The sequence below is a fragment of the Dipodomys spectabilis genome, unplaced genomic scaffold (genome assembly GCF_019054845.1).
Source record: "Dipodomys spectabilis isolate Male_0828 unplaced genomic scaffold, ASM1905484v1 ptg000096l, whole genome shotgun sequence".
Classification (NCBI taxonomy): Eukaryota; Metazoa; Chordata; class Mammalia; order Rodentia; family Heteromyidae; genus Dipodomys; species Dipodomys spectabilis.
The window spans coordinates 27,447,176-27,465,155 of NW_024870773.1; the positions used below are offsets into that span (position 1 = coordinate 27,447,176).

General features: G+C 42.0%; 1 protein-coding gene across 1 annotated transcript in view; it reads right to left on the reverse strand.

Moving 5' to 3' along the window:
• Positions 1-17,980, reverse strand: part of Ryr2 (ryanodine receptor 2) — a 413,538-nt gene that overhangs the window by 85,503 nt on the left and 310,055 nt on the right. Inside the window, exons 58-62 of the mRNA XM_042686202.1 lie at positions 14,731-14,854; positions 13,371-13,486; positions 11,014-11,078; positions 9,410-9,531; positions 4,337-4,386 (exon numbers count right to left, since the gene is read on the reverse strand). Coding sequence (XP_042542136.1) covers positions 4,337-4,386; positions 9,410-9,531; positions 11,014-11,078; positions 13,371-13,486; positions 14,731-14,854 — 477 coding nt within the window. The remainder of the gene's footprint in view (positions 1-4,336; positions 4,387-9,409; positions 9,532-11,013; positions 11,079-13,370; positions 13,487-14,730; positions 14,855-17,980) is intronic.

Consider the following 17,980-nt stretch of genomic DNA (forward strand, 5'->3'; position numbering starts at 1 on the left):
AAGGTCAGTTAAGTTGATGTTAGGGAAATGAACCCAAAGATATGTATTCAAATGTTTTTTTCTTTCATGCGATTATTTCTAACACATTTATAAGATTATTTCTTTGTTGCTTTGTATGTCCCTCCCCCATGGTATAACCCCTGCTTTCACTGTATTTGATGTTATAATTTGTGGAGGGGAAGGGAAAAAACAAATTGTTTAAATAGGGATACAGGTGGACCCATTGCAACAATGAGACTTACAAGTCGTTATGTCGAAAACGAACTTTACAACTTTGGTAGGGGGTGGGGGAGAGGAAGGGGAAACAAAGGAGGAGGCTACAATGCTTGATAAGAAATGTACTCATTATCTTGCCCATGTAATTGTAACCCCTCTGTACAGTATTTTCACAATAAAAAAATAAACAAAAATATATAAATAAATCCTACTTCCTCCTTTTAACACACCATAATGCTTATGTTATACAACATACATTCCTGCAGCTAGCATTGAGTGGTATCAGTAATATTGCATTTCAGGGTCACTGTGAGGTCAGGCCAGAAGAAATTCTAGAAACTGTTCACCAAACAGATGCTGGCTTCAATGCTACATCAAAGATTTATACTGAGCACTGGTGGTGCCTGCCTATACTCCCAGCTACTCAAGAGGCTGAGATCTAAGAAACCTGGCTCAGGGGCTGCCGGAACTGCCCAATCCAAGGGATTCTTATCTCCAAATAACCAGCTTCTTCAAGAACAGATAAGGCACTGGTACATTAGGGATCTTTTCAACCTGAGGTCATGAGTTTCAACGCAGAGGAAATATTTTAGAGTCGAGCAAAGATACACACATATGTACAGGGAGGTCCAACTGTTGAGACTCTTTAGTTCAGATGTCAGAAAGACCTTTCCACAACAGATGAGGTTTAGAGACAGAGGCTCGGTTTGGCAGCCCGCTCCGACTAAATCTTCCATGGCTGACCAGCATCATGGCACGGGTGTGAACCCTGTGTTTCAGCCTTGGCTGAAACATAAATTACTTCCATTTCTACTTGGGCTAACTAGAAATTCTGAAGGCCTGCTGAGCACAGCTCCCTTCAGTGGGGCAAGTATTTTGTCTCGGCTTATTGTGCTTCTCCTCTCTGGTCTCCAGTTCCTAGTGATATGTGATGTTAACATGTCTTTCAACAACTATTTTTGTTCACAATCGTCAAGTATTTCTTTGTTAAACATAACAAAATTACGTTTTCTTCTTTCTTTTCACTGTATTCTACATTTTCTTTTCTTTCTTTTCACTGTATTCTTAAGTAGGGTCATCATTTTTAAACTAAGATTGTACAGAAAATATGTTTTGGAATCTGTTTGGGTTCAGTCCGTAGACACAAAAACGACAGACTAGAGGGAGCGGGAAAGGGAAAGGTGCGAGGTTAATGTGCCGCACACAGGCACAAGGTGTGTGCGCTTAGACCTCCCACTCAGGAAATGTATGCTAGAATAATCAACCAATTAAAAAGCAAACACTCGGACTACCTTACTTCTGATTCATTCTGGAATCAATTAAAAAGGCTTCATTGTGCACCTGTTTTATAGCCAAGTCTGTAATTTGGTTTATCCAAGCAAGATCTAAATAAATCTAATAAGCAATAATCCAGTCAGTCAAATTAGGAATCCTTTATGTAAGTTACAAGGTTCCAATTTCAAGAATTTTTCAGAATGTATATGTGTATATATATATATAATTACACATTAGATTTGATACACATAATAGATCTCTCAAACTAGCAATCGTTTTTAACCTACTATAAATATGGGGGGGCCCTTAGGTAATTCAAGTCCCTTGTCTAAATCATCTAAAGAGTTACTTTTCAAAAAGAAGACTTTCCAAGCCAGATGCTGGTAGCTCACACCCATAATCCTAGCTACTCAGGAAGCTGAGATCTGAATACTGTGGTTCAAAGCCCATCTAGGCAAGAAAGGTTGGGAGACTCTTATTTCCAACTCATCAGCAAAATCCTGGAAATGAAGCTGTGGCTCAAGTGGTAGAACACTAGCCTTGAGAACAAAAACTTAGGGACAATGGCTGGCAAATTGTAGCTATAGCCTGGAATGAATGAATGATTAAATGAATGAACAAATCAATAAATGAATAAATACATAAATAAAACTTCCATCTAGGTTTTCAGATTCAAATGATACTACTCTCCCAGGATGGCATATTAACCTAAGATAATGATAATATGTCAAGTTTACGTGCTTAAAACTTAAAAATTCTATTAATTAGGTATATCTGTATTAGAACATATTTGCTAAAGTCTATCATTTTAAAAGCATATGCTAGAGAAAATCTGAAACAATAGGCACTTTAATAATAAATGAAAGCATAAAATTATGTAAAACCACATTAATAGGTGTCTAACAAATTCCTGTTTAGAATAACAGAATTTAAAGGGAGAGGGTAACACTGTTCAAAAAGAAACATACTCAGTACCTGTAACCTGCACATCACCTTTACAATAAAAAAAAGTAAGTAGTTTAAAACACAATAGCTAAACAGAATATTAGGATCACCTAAAGACAAAATGAATGCTGAGGTCTAGTTCTTCTTTCCCAGAAAGAATAACAAATTGTATTACAGATTTGTTACCAGTTACCAAACCCTTAGATGTCTTATTTGTAAGGAAAAGTAGGAGCTGCTGGAGAACAAGTAAAATTAATCAATAACAATGGAAATGCCCATATGGTTCCTCAAATAATTTGGAAAATGGCAGAAGGGTAGCTTTGGGGACGTTGGAAATATTCTGTCTTGATCTAAGTAATGCTTAAATGACTGAGTATGTATGTAAATTTACCAAACTGTTCTTAAGATTTGTGTAATTTATGTGAAATATGTCAAAAAATTTGAAAAGAGAAATTATGGCTATAGATATAACATAGAAAAATAATGGTATGCAAAAGTTAGGCTGCTAGAAATGATGCAACAGAAAATGTTATTAACCTCATGAATAAATATGAAATGTTGCAGGTGAGAAATAAGTCTCAGTTAGAGCAATATAAAATTAGCTTTGAAGACAAATGAAGAGTGTGTGAATCCATTGACATTCGGAGAGTATGTAAAAATGTTGTCAATTCCTATGGGCATTGTTCTCTGTTGAGAAGAAAGGAACAAAAGTCATCTAAATGAAAATTAGTCTGAAGATGAATGCCTCACTGTATTTAAATAACTAAAAATTAGTAATACAAAAAATATGAAATATGAGTTTTAGTTACTAAATTTAAGGGAAAATCAAATATTGCAATTAATAGAAGCCAAAGACTATAGCACTAACTAGTTATTCCTAAAAAATTATAGTGCAAAGACCTTAAAAGTGTTTGTGCATGTGCCCATGTATGTGTGTGGTTGTGTGTATCTATAATGCTCAATTTACTCATTATGTCTTTTGCAGAAAATGACAATGTTTTTAATGTTTAGTTTTTGGAATAATATAATTGAACTTACATGTTTTCTTCTTTGTGTTTATGTGGTACTGAGGAATCGAACCCAGGGCCTCATGCATGCTAGGCAAGCACTCTTCCCAGCCCCTTCCCAGCCCCACTTTCTTTGTTTTATTACTAATTTTTTTCCAACACTATCTAAAAACCTATTGAGCGGATATCTCCAATTTGCCATGACAGCTTATGAAATCAAATGCAAGAAAATGACAGTCATGAACTCTGCCAGCTGCTCTAGATTCCTCCTGCGCCCCCAGCTGGGAAAGTGAGTGGCTAGCCGGCTTGGCTGCCCCAGAAGCAGGTGCCCAGGAGCATGGCCTCCAGCCCTGTGGATTCTCACACACAAACAGAAACTGACTGTGGGTGAGTAGTGCGAGAAAAGTCACTTGGGCCAAGTGAAGGTCCTTGGCTCCATTGCCCAGCTACAAAGCTTCGAAGTTTGGAATACAGTAGACATGCACCTCTTGTACTCAAAAGCATTTAAAAATAAACAAGTGACCTTTAAAGTTTTGGTTTATTACAGCTCATTTCTTAATCAAATAAAAATCCAAGAGCCTGGTTTTGTTTTACTCTTGAAATGAAATACGGCAGAACTTCTCACTTCTGTTCATTTGTTTTTAATAATACACCCTTTGATTTTCAATGATGTGATGGACTGGTACCAAAAAAGACACAGCCCAGCATTTACTGAAGGTAATGCAACTTACTACTCAATATCAACTTCGAGGAACATGTCTTGGCCTCTGACAATCATGCATGCAGCCATGCAAACATGCGTCCATGCAACATCGCAGGCAACACGGTGCAGAAATGGCAAAGAAAACCAAGTGAAGGCCATGCCAGTAGTTTTGTTTCAAGGGTCTCCTTACCAAATAGTGAAATCCTATGCCTGACAAGTACTCCAAGTTTGCAGAATAGGCTGAAGACAAAAGAAAAACAAAAGAGAGGGGAAGGGGGAAGGGAAGGTAGAAAAGACAAGGAGAAATTACAAAAGAAAAATTAACAAAAAGAAGAAGAAAAAAAAGAAAAACAGCTGATATATGAGCCAGAATAAAGCAACATGATGTCACGCAGAAAGAATCAATTCTCTGAGCAGAATGTGGATAAAGATATTAACAAAAAGAGTCTTTGAGTGCATATCTTTAACAAACATGGTTAAAAAAGCACATATTATAAGAAACCAAAAAAAAAATTGAAAGCAAAGCTAATTAATATAAAAGCAGTCTCTATGAACCCATGGGAACAGAACTACTGAAATACCACAAGGGAAAAACTTAATCTTAGGAACCATTGGATGTCTAAATTTTTTAAATTTTATCAGCATTATTTAACAATGTAGTGCTTTGACTATAAAACCTTACTCTGTAGGTTTTAGTATGCTTTTTATTATAGGATCTCCTTTTTCTGCCCAAGCTTGGCAGCATTTCTTTTATGCATAGAGCAAAACCCAGTGAATTCAGAATCTGTAAAGTAACAGGAGTTTGAATAACTGGCAATTATTCAGGAAATCACACCTGTGACACCTGTAGCAGAATGAGTTAGAGCTATTTCTCACATTCTCTAGAGCAAGTTCCTGCATAGGCTCATGTGGCAATTAGCAAGCTGAAATTCCATCACTGCCCTGAAAGCTGCTACCTCCCCTGATAAGACCCCTGGGCCTTGGAGAGCCCCAGCTTTCCCCCTTCCAAGCTAGGTAGGTAAATCCTGCTCAGGACTCCATTGCTAGTCTACCACCTTCCCGCTCCATGGGGCCTGGCCCAGGATATGCTGAGGCCACAGTGCTCAAGAGGAAAATAGACCCCTTTCCACATCATTCAGATCCACCCCGGAGCGCCCCGAGTTCCACCTCACCTCAAGTTGCTTCTACATCTACCCCCCGCTCTTGGAGAGCCACGGCTGGTCCTAGCAAGCACAGCCTACAACTCTGACCTTCTGTCTGTGAAGCTGTGCCCACACTGGACCTGATCTTCCTCAGAATGAGGGGAGCTAGCACATTACTGCTCCCACTCTCTTTGAAAGCTCTCCCTCCAGGCACTAGGTTTGCACCAATACCCATAGAATCTGAGTTGGGGACACAGCAGCCATTCTCTAACATAAAGGCTACAGAAAAGGGACAGAGGGTCACACCTGATGACCTCTCTTCCAGTAAGTTCTGGCCATCGGAGCTCACTTCAGTATCAAGGAGGATTAATGTGTTGGTGAAAGTTAATAACACAGAGCATTTTGTAACTTTTCTCCACAAAACGTTCATCCACAAATGCCTGGGTGAATCGAGCTATGGAAAAATCTGTTAGTGGAGTAGAATAGTTCAAAGTTCACAACCTGTGAAAATTGCTATTACATGGACGATTAGAAATTAGACCCCTTAAGCTATAATTTGGGGCATTAATGTATGTGTGTGTGTGTGCACATGTGTGCATGCACGCTCACACACTGCGAGTGCTGATAATGGGGCTTGAACTAGACACTATCCCTTAGGCTTTTTGCTGTAGACTAGCATTCTAACATTCAATGTTAGAACAGCTCCCTTTCCAGCTTTTTTACTGGTAACTTGGAGATAAGAGTCTCATGGACTTTCCTGACTCTGATCTGTGATCTTGAATCATGTCCCTTAGATCTCAGCCTTTTGAGAAGCTAGGATTGCAGGTACAGCCACCAGTGCCAGGCACCAATCTAAGGCATCTGTTAAGTCATACATCATTTCATCATAACATTTCTACTCTGGTACATACTTTGCTCATATTCACCCATCTATTACTCTCTCACTCTAACCACTCTTGCTGTGGCTTACTAACTGAGGACAAATGAGGTCAGACTTTAGCTGAGTGATGAAGTGCTTTTCTGACATCATTAAAAAAATCATTAAAGAAAAGATAAGACACTAACTGGAGGGCCTCTGCTTCAGAGCCCTGATGTATTAGGGCTCATGGATGAATGCTGTGAATGCAACTCAACAAGCAAGGAGAACGGAACCCTTGGGCTGACTGTGATCTAAAGCTAGTGTTCAGGACAAAAACCACCTAAGAACTGGATCTCATTCAACCAGACACAATTTAATGGCTAGGGTTCTGTCAGCAAAAACTCCACTTCTTTGCCATCTCTGCTGCCCCTTAACCATATGTAGGAGAAATACAGAGAGAGGGAGGTTAGGCCTTTCCAAAAGACACGTGATTTTCCTTTCTCCTCCTGGACTATCCATTTGGCGGAGAGGGGGCATCATTTCTGTACAGACTATACTGTTTGTTATCCATTTTAGCCAGTCTCCAACTGCCGGCATACTATCTCTAGCCAAATGACGTACCTACACATCAAAAAATTTCCAACCGAATTGAGCCACCTCTTCTGGAAACTAGTTCTCCTCCTGAAGTCTGTTTTGTTCTTGAGTGACACCAACAATGTTTCAATGACTTAGAGTTAAAACTTCAGTGCCCTGTGGAGACTCGCATCTACTTCCTCTGTGATTCGCTAAAAGCCATCCTAACTTCCTCTGCTTTCCACAACCAGCTCCCCCCATTACCTCCACCCCGGACCCTAGGCCTCCTGTCCATCCCCATCCGACTTCTGTATCTCCATCTCAACTTCCTGAGTCGTCAGTGCTGCGTGCGTTCTGGAAACTACTATCTACCACAGCTCACACAATCTACCCACTCCCTAAATTACCTGTATATTTTCCCTGTGTTTTCCGTCTATCGCTTCTCTTGACGCTATGCTTTCATCTTGAGGTTATGTTCACCTCGAAACTTTCCCCTTCCTCCAGCTCTTTAAATCAGTCTGTAAGGGCGCTACTACACATGACAATCAGCCCGCTCCGAGGCCTGCCATGAGTCCTGTGAACTGCCAGGCACGTCTCTGCCACTCTCCCAAGGTTTTCCATACATAGACACTGACTAGATCTTATCCTTCATGGTCCCAACGTGACACACAGCATATGCCCTTCGAAGAGCTGCTGGTGCCAGGAAGTACCAAGAATGTCACGAAATCTCACGTGAAAAACTACTGCTACTTGTGACTTACATACAACTGAAAATAATCCTTTAGTGACTATTACATGTTTAAATGCTTATTCTTAGTAGCAGGGCCAGCTTTCTAATGTATTTTATCTCACTTTTTTCTATGATTTGTGTGTGTGTGTGTGTGTGTGTGTGTGTGTGAAGAGGGTAATAGTCCTACTGCTTGTTGTCATACAAATCTGTAGAAAATTCTATTTTATTTTTCATTTTAAAAACATACAAATCACAGTAAGACAAACCTATGAATATGGAGGAAATACCTGTTAAAATTAAATTTAAAGCTTGGCATGGTGGTGTACCCCTGATCTCGGCTATATGAGGAGGCGGAGGCAGGAGGGTCGTAGTTCTGCGGCCAGCCAGGGCAAACATGCAAGGCACTATTAACAAATAACTAAAAACTGACATTTAAAAATGAAGCACTAAGTACAAAAAATTGTTTTTTATGAAAAAAAAAACCAGATAAAGAGTTGGAAATCAGCTAATCTTTCTTAAAAATTGTTGTATGGTTCTTTGAATTTTTCCAGCCTTACTGAGATACAGTTAAGAAATAAAATTGTGTATTTTATGAGTCCAACTTGCTGCTTTGATATATATTTTTTTTGTATGTTCCTTTGTGGTTAATACTTCTGAGAGTCAGTGATACTGATGAGAGAAAATAGTAAAGGAGAAAAGAAGGGGAAAGGCTTGGGGACCATTTACTTATATTTTCCCGTTTTCTGTCTATAGCTTCTGTTGATCTGTGTAATCAAGGGGCACCTACGTGAACTACAGGTCACTGGGCTGGGAAGAGTGGGAGCCCCCGGGGTCCTGGGTCTCCCTGCATCTCGTGGGAACTTGGTGTCTCTGTGTTCTTAATTACTTGAGTGCGTGGCCCACAAAGTGGACCAGGGCAGAGTGGGAAATGCTGGGGGCTGTCACTCTCCTTCCACGGCAGGCGAAAGGGAGCCAGGACAGCAGGGTAGGAAGGGTTGGCACTGCCTGGCCTCCCGTCTGGTCACAGATGGAGGCCACACCCAGGCCCTGCACAGATCCTTCCCGCTGGTCCATGACTACACACTGAGGACAGAAGACACCCTGAAGGCTGTGGCCATGCTCCATCCCCTGACTGGCCGCTGGTGATGAGTACACCGCGCCCGCCTCCTCCACCATTACTCAGTGTGGGCGTCTTTGCTCTCCACCTTCTGGCGACAGCCTCGATCAGCAGCCTCGCCCTCTGCCCCTGGGTGGCAAAGTCAAGGGCGGGGAAAGCCTGTGGCCCTGCTGGTCTTCTGCTCTGTGTACTTCAATGGCTTTTACAGAAATTTTGTACAGACATGTTCTAAAAATACAGTATGGATTCTGAGCCATGTAATAATACAGGCAGACTCGATTCCTTAGTGAATCTCAAGTGTACTAGGTCTAGCAGACTCACAGGAGAACTACATACACACAAACAACAACAACAACACAAAATCTATGAGAAATACTTGTGCAGAGACACAAAGAAGCCAGACTAGATAGCAGGAGGGGAAACATTTCGCATGCACATTTTTATGTGTATTCCATTAATTTCCAAGACTGGCCTTAAGTTTTCTGAATAAGCTTGTATAAGTGAGAAGTTTGCCTTCCTGAACTAGAAGGGCTGGAAAAACACTGGGAATGCAGACTGTCAAAGAAGCTCATCAGGCAAGTATCATGTTTCACAGACTTGTAGAAGTTCTGGATGTCCTAGCTATTGCTGTGGCTGCTGTCATGGCTGCTGTACCCCTTGTGGATACATGTTCTGAGTTATTTTATTCCTTGTGTCCACTATTACCCTGATCAGCAAAGAGAGCAGAAACTGGGCGTCTACAACAGCTCTCCTAACCCTGTCATTGGTCCAGTGCTGAATTCTAGGTGGCGGAGCCCAGGGGAAGGGGACAGGGTTGAACGCCAGGATTTAAGGCTCCTTACCTAGTCACCATCTCTTTCTCCTTGTTGGAGGCGTGTCCTCCAGAGCAGAGAGGCCTGCTTGCTGCAGACAGAAAGTACAGGCGATGGTTTTTGAAGTACTGATCAATTAAGGGAAGAACAACCTGAAAGAAAGGAGAAGAAATCAGATGATGGATTTGACTCATGGAGGATAAGAGAAAGCAGAGGCTCGGGGTATGCAGAGCTCAGTCCTGGATGCCTGCCATTTCAGAGGTGCCCCCCCATCCTGTACCCATCCTGAAGGGCTGCATGAGTGTGCATGCATGCATACACACACACACACACACACACACATAGAGCTAGTGCCACTTGCTGGCATGTGACTGTAGGAAAGAGAAGACGTCCAACAGTTTGGAATTATTCTATTTCTCTCAGTGTAAAGAAAGACAAGAAAAATTATTTACAGTGAGGGGTCTAACTCTGAAAATTTAATAGAAGACAAAAAATTAATCCAAAGCAGGCTACCTTACATATGTAACTGTAACCCCTCGGTACATCAACTTGACAATAAAATTAAAATGGAATGATTGGGCACTGGTGGCTCACTCCTGTAATGCTAGCTACTAAGGTTGAAAGCCAGCCTGGGAAGACAAATCCTTAAGACTCTTATCTCCAGTTAATCAGCAAAAAAAAAAAAAGGCAGAAGTGAAGGTATGGCTCAATGGCTGGTGCCAGTCTTGAGCACAAAAGCCAAGCCACAGCATCAGACCCTGAGTTCAAAGCCTAGTAACTGGCACAAATTTTTTTTTCAATTCATGAATTATGGTATTTGTATCAAATGATCTTCCCAACCATCCAAAGCAAGTATGCAGAAGGAAGACTGAGAGTGGTAATGAGATGATCAGGTTAACTGCGAAGTGTGGGCAGAGCTCTTAGCCGAGGGCACTGTGTCTCCATGGCAAACCTAGGTTACAGCTTACAGTGCCACAAAGCAGATTGATTAATTCTGATTAATTGATTTAATTAACTAATTCTTTGCAACCCTTCATCATCTTCCCCTCTTGACTGAAAGGAAACGATGTGTGTGCCCACTCCAGCACACACCCTTGCTAAGTCCTTATCAATGCACATGGGTAATAAGTATGGGAGACGCCTGTGTCTAAGCAACATCCTCTGAGCCAATTCTCTCATCTGTAAGATGGATATGACAGCGGTCATACACCATTCATAAATTACCAACAAATGAGCTAACGTTTGCCTTCCGTTCCAAAAGGTTCACATAAAATATTAAATCATAACAATCTCCAGATGCTCAAAAGGAGAAAACTTTCTTCTGAGTCACACAAGAAAGCCAAAGAATTAGAACTCTTGACTTCAACTTCTTCTGGCTCAAAGTCATTGGAAGGCTTTGATAGAGAGGGCTGAGGGAGAGACGCATGCACAGCTAGGCTGGCAGCAAAGCGGCACACAGTCAGGATGGCTATTGTTACTACTATTATTATTATTATTGTCAGAGAACATTTACTCATAGTTGAAATGCACATGGATAGACAGGTACCGATGATGCCATGAACACTGTAAACACACAGGGAAGCATGAACAAGACTGGGGGGAGAGGGACTCTTTGGGGGTACAAAATACTGTACTTTGGCGAAGAACTTGATTTCCTGTTCATAAGGAAAATGTTCTCCTTTGCTTCTGCTGCCACCATCTGTGGACAGAGAAAGTTTTTAGGTACATGTTGAACTTTGAAGATGACAAGGTACTTACCCACCAAGCTTTGACTACATTGCTAACTACTACCCCACCAAACTGTATAGATACAATATATACACCCCAAGATAGGCAGGCTCCCTTCTGCCAGGTGCGGTTGGTCTGTGTTGGAGGATTCATGGGAGGACTGCAGTCTGAGGCTCCCCCAGAACAACAACAAAGTATCTTAGGACTATCTGAAAAAATAATTAAAGCAAAAGAAAGTGTGTAGGGGCTGGGTCAGGTAAGGGAGCACCTGCATAGCCAGCACAAGGCCTTAGCTCAAACCCTGGTACTGCCAAGAAAAGAAAAACAGAGAAAGGGCACAATTCCCTCAGACTTAAGGAGGAGTACATTCTGTATATGGTGTAAAGTCAAAGACAAAGGTGAAGGTGCAGCAGTTCTATCGTAGTAACAACCAAAGAGGCAAAGGAAGAGAGATGAAGATTTCATCCCAGCTCTCTACCTGCTCTTCCAACACGTTTCTTAAAAGAGAATTCCTTCTGTCTCAGCCATCTGCAAAAGGTACATGCCACAGGAGACACTGTAGGAAGTGTTCTTTCATTCCACTCAATCTCTGTGACCTACTCTCCCTCCCCCCCCCTCCCCTCTCTCCCCTCCCGCAGTATCCTGTCTCTATGATCCTCTCCCTGTGGAAAGAAAAGAATGTTCCAAATGGGAGGACTCGCCTTGGTGCAGGATACTTGCACTCCCTGTACAGAAGCACTGGAGGTGTGCTTATTTGGAAATAGGAAGAAAGTGTGAAAAAGTAGCTCAACCCACTCCTACCCTCTGTATGTAGCTTAAAAAATATATTTTTATTCCCTCTCCCTCATTATTTACTGTTCTACCTTCTCTCTTTCCGTGCCAAAAGAAGACTGGGCCTTGGGCTTGAACCTGATGCCACCTTCCCACACCAGATCCTTTTAAGTGGCGATTGGAAATGATGCAAGATGCTTCAAACGTTTACACCCACTTCATTCTCATTCTTAGGGTGAGTTTCATTCATTCATTCATTCAGACTAATGTGGTGATGTGTTAGAATGAACCAGGAATCCTATCTTTAAAACCTACAGTTGCACAGGTTGTAAAGAGATGATGTGTCATAAATTAGTTTACACGAAAGAAGATGACTGAGAGCAGAGAGAATATCTGAGCTGTAGCTAAAGAGGCAGGTTGAAAGAGAACTTTGTCCTTCATCCCATTCAGGATTCAACAGCCATGAACAAGAAGAAAATACCAGAACTCAAATTTCTATAAACTTTCCTCCAACACTGATCCAGAAACCAAATACAAACCCTAAGGAAAAGAGCAGCGGCTCATATCTGCTGTCCCAGCTATTCAAGAGGGAAGGCTGAAGGACCACTGATGCAGGCTGACCCCAGAAGAGATGTTAGCAGGACCCCATCTCAGCAAACAAGCAAGAGCGTGGGGATGAACGCTTAGCTATTAGGGAGGCCTACTTAGGAGGCTCTCCATCTGGGGGCGGGGGGCTTTAAGTGGTGCAGCACTTGCCTAGCAAGCATGAGACCCTGGGTTCGAATTCTAGTACTACCAATAGGGGCAGGAGGGAAGAAACAAACCACTGGGAGTGAAAAGGGAATCCACCAAAAGGTACAGACCGACGGCATACACCCTCTTACCACCCAGCACTGGACGGTGATCTGACAGAGGGAAAGTAATGAACGAGAATTTCAACTCCGCAACCTGACTGAGGTGGATCTGAAAAGGAGAGGCTGCCTTGATGCCTTCCTCCTAATCTCTAAAGTCTCATGCTGACGTGGCACCCGGCAGGTGGAAGAGGCCCCTCACTGTTCCCCAATAACAGAGTCCCCTGTACTGCAAAGCCCTGCTCTGTCCCTTGGCAAGCTAACCTTTGTCCCCTACAGCACTTAGGACTTCCTAGGATTCATATCGTTTGAGAGTGTCGTTTTCCTAAAGTACACCAACTGCTTTCACAGGAGATTGTACTCTACCTTAAAATTTGCCCCACACGTATTTTTCTAATCACAAAAAGCCAAACCCATCGGCATCCCATGGCAAAAGGAATTGCGTATAGTGGACATTTTTAAAGTTCCCACATTTCCCCATCACCAGCAGCTGCTTTGTCTACTGGCTGTTGGACCGAGCTTGGTAGTGCACTAGAGATCTGGGATGGGGAACCACCCTGAGCTTAGTGCTGTTCTACAATAATAACAGTAACTAATCAAAAACACGGATAAGTGAATTCACAAGGGGCCCAGGTGCCTACCAAACTCCAGGATATACTGATGAGCTTCATCCACATAGCGAATGAGCTGCTGGAGGAAACTGTAAGCAAAGCGCTTCTCGATGGAAGGCGTGTCCAGTTCCAGGTCTTTGAATCCTCTAGAATGGCACACCGGAAACAAGCAAACAGGTAAGCATTGTCTCTTAGAAGGGCAAATGTTGCTTAAAAAGTAACAACCAAATCCTAGCTACTCAGGAGGCTGAGATCTGAGGATCACGGTTCAAAGCCAGCCCAGGCAGGAAAGTGTGTGAGACTCTTATCTCCAATAAACCAACAGAAAACTGGAAGTGGCGCTGTGGTTCAAGTGGTAGAGCGCTCGCCTTGAGCTGAACAGCGCAGTGACAGCGCCCAGGCCCGGAGTTCAAGCCCCACCACCAACAAAAATAAATAAATAACAACCAAGCAGGGAGCTGGGGGCTCACACCTGTAATTCTAGCTACTTAGGAGGGTGAGATTTGAAGATTGAGGTTCAAAGCCAGCCCAGGCAGGAAAGTCCATGAGACTTTTATCTCTAACTACGAAAAAAGCAAGAAGTGGCACTGTGGCCCAAGTAGTAGAGCTCTGTCCTTGAGCAAAATAACTCATAGTGCCCAGGCTCTAAGTTCAAGCCCAAGGACAGGTACCAAACAAAACCAAACAACAACAAAAAGCCATGAATATAATTTTGGGGCAAATTTTGAAGATTATCTAATATTCTTTTACCACTTTAAGGTGAGAGAGGTTTTTTTTGGGGGGGGGGTGTCAGTTATGGGGCTTGAACTCTGGACCTGTGCACTATCCCTTAGCTCTTCAGCTCAAGGCGATCACTTACCACTTGATGCATAGCACCACTTCCAGTTTTCTGGAGGTTTATTGGAGATAAGAGTCTCACACACTTTCCTGCCTGGGCTGGCTTTGAACCATGATCCTCAGAAATTAGCCTCCTGAGTAGCTAGGATTATAGGCATGAGCTACCAACGCCCAGTAAGAGAGAGAGAGAGAGAGAGAGAGAGAGAGAGAGAGAGAGAGAGAGAGAGAGAGAGAAAGAGAGAGAGAGAGAGAGAGATTGATTTTAATTTAAATGGAGTCTTCTGAACCAGACCTAACACTGTGGCGAATAACTCGATTACTGTGGGGTGGAGAGCCTGCTAGCCATTCTGCCCACACCGTGGATGATCACGGAAGTTCCCAGAAGGAACTCACGTAAGTAGGAACGGCCAATGGCCTGAATATCTCTGGTGTATTTTGAACACAGTACCCGAAGTTTTGAACAGATCACTGAATTCATGTTTGTGCTGAACTCCAGTGGGGGAGTTCGTTATGCATTCTTTCCCGAGGAAGGCATAGAGTGGGGTTCTGTTACCTGGACACGGCATAGCCATTGATCTGCAGGAACTTGAGGATGTCCTGTGCCTTCTCCCTATCCTTGGCTTTCTCCTTGGCGGTCAGCGTGTCATAGGGCACAAGCAGGGGATGGTTTCCGCCTCCTGAGCAAGGCAAGAGAGGGACATGCGACCTCAAATGACCCATAGCACGCCTCTGCACTAGTTTCTGGGATTCTGGAGAGATACTCATGCCCCTTTACCCCCCCACAGTGCCTGGGACACCCCAAATAACTCAGGAAATCGATGCAAGATGGTGCCCGTGCCTTTCTGAGGGCATTTGCACCATAAGTGTGCACTGACAGGTGACACTGAGCAGCAGGAGGGAGTTCTGCTCAGATCTCTCCTGGATGCGGACAGAGGAAAGCCACACTCAGCTCTACGCAGCAGACCCAGTACAATGAGAGGGCAAATTTCATTTTCTGCCCCACACAGAGAAAAACTATGTTAAATAAGAATGTTTGACTGCATATCTTAAGTCTGTAAGTACTTTTAGAGTGACATTATTAATAAATACACACAACCCTATGTAAATATGCAACTTAAGAGTCTGAGCATTCACTTGGACACCAGTTACACTAGTTACTCAGGAGGCTGAGCTCTGAGGATCGTGGTTCAAAGCCAGCCAGGGCAGAAAAGTCTATGAGACTCTTATCTTCAATTTACTACCAAGAAAGTTGTGAGCTGAGCTATGGCTCAAGTGGTAGTGCACTAATCTTGAGATAAAAAGCTCAGGAATTGCAGCCAGACAGTGAGTTCGAAAGAATGACATTGCCCCATTTGTTAGGAAATAGAAAGACTTTGAAAAAATTATATTAAGTGAAGTAAGCCAGGCCCAAAGAAACATAGGTCCCATGGTTTCCCTTATTTGCAATATCTAGTATATGTCTGAGTCAAGCAGAAAAGGTCAGATAAGGTGATGTTAGGGAAATGAACCCTAAGATATGTATTCAAATGTTTTTTTCTTTCATGCAATTGTTTCTAGCACATTTATAAGATTATTTCTTTGTTGCTTTGTATGTCCCTCCCCCATGGTATAACCCCTGCTTTCACTGTATTTGATGTCAGTATAATTTGTGGAGGGGAAGGGGAAAAACAAATCGTTTAAATAGGGATACAGGTGGACCCATTGCAACAATGAGATGTATAAGTCGTTATGGGAGGGGGTGGGGAGGATTGGGTAGGGGGCTGGGGGGAGGATGGGAAGGGATGGGAAGGGGAAACAAAGGAGGAGGCTACAATGCTTGATAAGAAATGTACTCATTATCTTGCCCATGTAATTGTAACTCCTCTGTACAGTATTTTCACAATAAAAAAAAAAAGAATTCGTATTTCTAGTATTTTTCATCTGTAAGAAGTAACGAAAGCATTCCATTCCTTTGGATTTAAAAACTTCTAGAGTGTTTAATTACTAAAGAAAAATGTCTAGAGGTATAAAACATTAATTTTTTAAAATGGTAAGTTATAAAAAATATGAAGTTCATTTTTACTCTTTCAAGGGTCCAGATCTTGCATAAAGACTGTGGTTGAAGTAGCAGTACACAGTCCATGAAAATGCAAACATCATAAAACTTATGGTGTAATGAATATTGGGCAGCACATTCAATTCCTTGAAGTAAAGCAGCTAAAGAAATTTGAGAAAGAAACAGAACATGACTGTTGTTGTTTGAATTATGGAAACAATATACATAGCACCTAAGTTTCTACAGCAGCTTAGCAGGGATTGCGAAAAAAACTTTAAATACTGAGGTTGCCTTAGCTATAAAATAAGCCAGGAGCCTTGCAAAAGAAGGCTGCTGCTTTCCTGTGGCTGGATACATTGTGAGAAAAAAGAATTCATTGTGCATCGAATGTAATGACTACCATTTAACCAGTAAACCCCAATTTCAAACTGCATTACTACATTCAGTTCTAGATCATGTTCATTTGACAACTAACATGCAATCCACAATGATTCTGGGGTCAAATATCAATGAGTGAGTGAGAGACAGACAGACAGACAGACAAACAGACAGACAGAAAGGGCAGGCAGAATAAAGTCTATTAATTTAAAACTCTCAAGAACATAAAGAACACAAAAATCTCTGACTCAGAAATTCTTCTCACCTCAAGAGTGCTGTTGAACTACACAGGACAGGTGTACACTTGAGATCGGCCCGCAGATCAGAACATAGATCAGAAAAAGAAGACAAACGAACTCTGGCTCTTGACATTTTTTTTCCATTCATTTTGGACCACTGAACCACTCATAATAGTTTGGGGACTTTCACTCCTTCCTTCCTTCCTTCCTTTTCTTCCTTCTTTCACTTTCTCTTTCCTTCCTTCTTTCATTCTTCCCTCTTTCCTCTCCTTTCCTTCCTTTATCCTCCTCTTCCTCTTTCTTCTTCATCTATCTCTCTATCTATCTCTATCTCTATCTATCTTTATCTATCTATATCTCTATCAATCTATCTATCTATCTATCTATCTACCTACCTATCTATCTCCTTTTAGGGAGGGTAGAGATTGAGCCTAGAGCCTTGCACCTGCCAGTCAAAAGCTCTAGCGCCGAGTTACATCCCTACCTCTTGCTTCTTAATGCATATTTCCAGTATGGTATTTGATTTCCTCCAAACCCTTCTGAGTTTCCTCAAGCACAAACCAGAACACTGAAGACTCAATGGCAAAATGTGAGTTTTTCTTAAGTTTTTCTAAAGCAGATTCATTTCTTCAAATAGATATAGGAATGATAAAAGAGATCAGCATAGTTGGGAAAGAAATTGCGCTGGCTGCATTTTTCAGTGTTTCTGACTCTCTCTCGACTCTCTCTCTCTCTCTTCTCCCCCCCCCCCCACAAAATTTAGACATATACCCAGTGCCAAACAAATAGCAAATACAAGTATATAAAAGACAGAACAAAGGGGATTTGTTAAACAGACTGGACAAAGGAAGAAACTGAGATGGAAAATAGAAAGGCATGAAGTAAAAGATATTTAAGTTGGGGCTAAGAACCGAGAGACACTTCTACATAGTGCAATTATAGACAGTGACAAAATGGTTACAGAAAGCCTCCAAACTTCTAAGACATGGGAAGACACACACTAGTAATCAGGAAATTATAGAAGTTTCCACCTGAAATCTTGCACTGTTGAAACATTCTAATAAGCTCTTGTGCTAAAAGAAATAATTATGACATCTGCACCACACACGACTGGAGTTAAGCTATGCGTTTTTTAACGGAGGTTTCTAGAA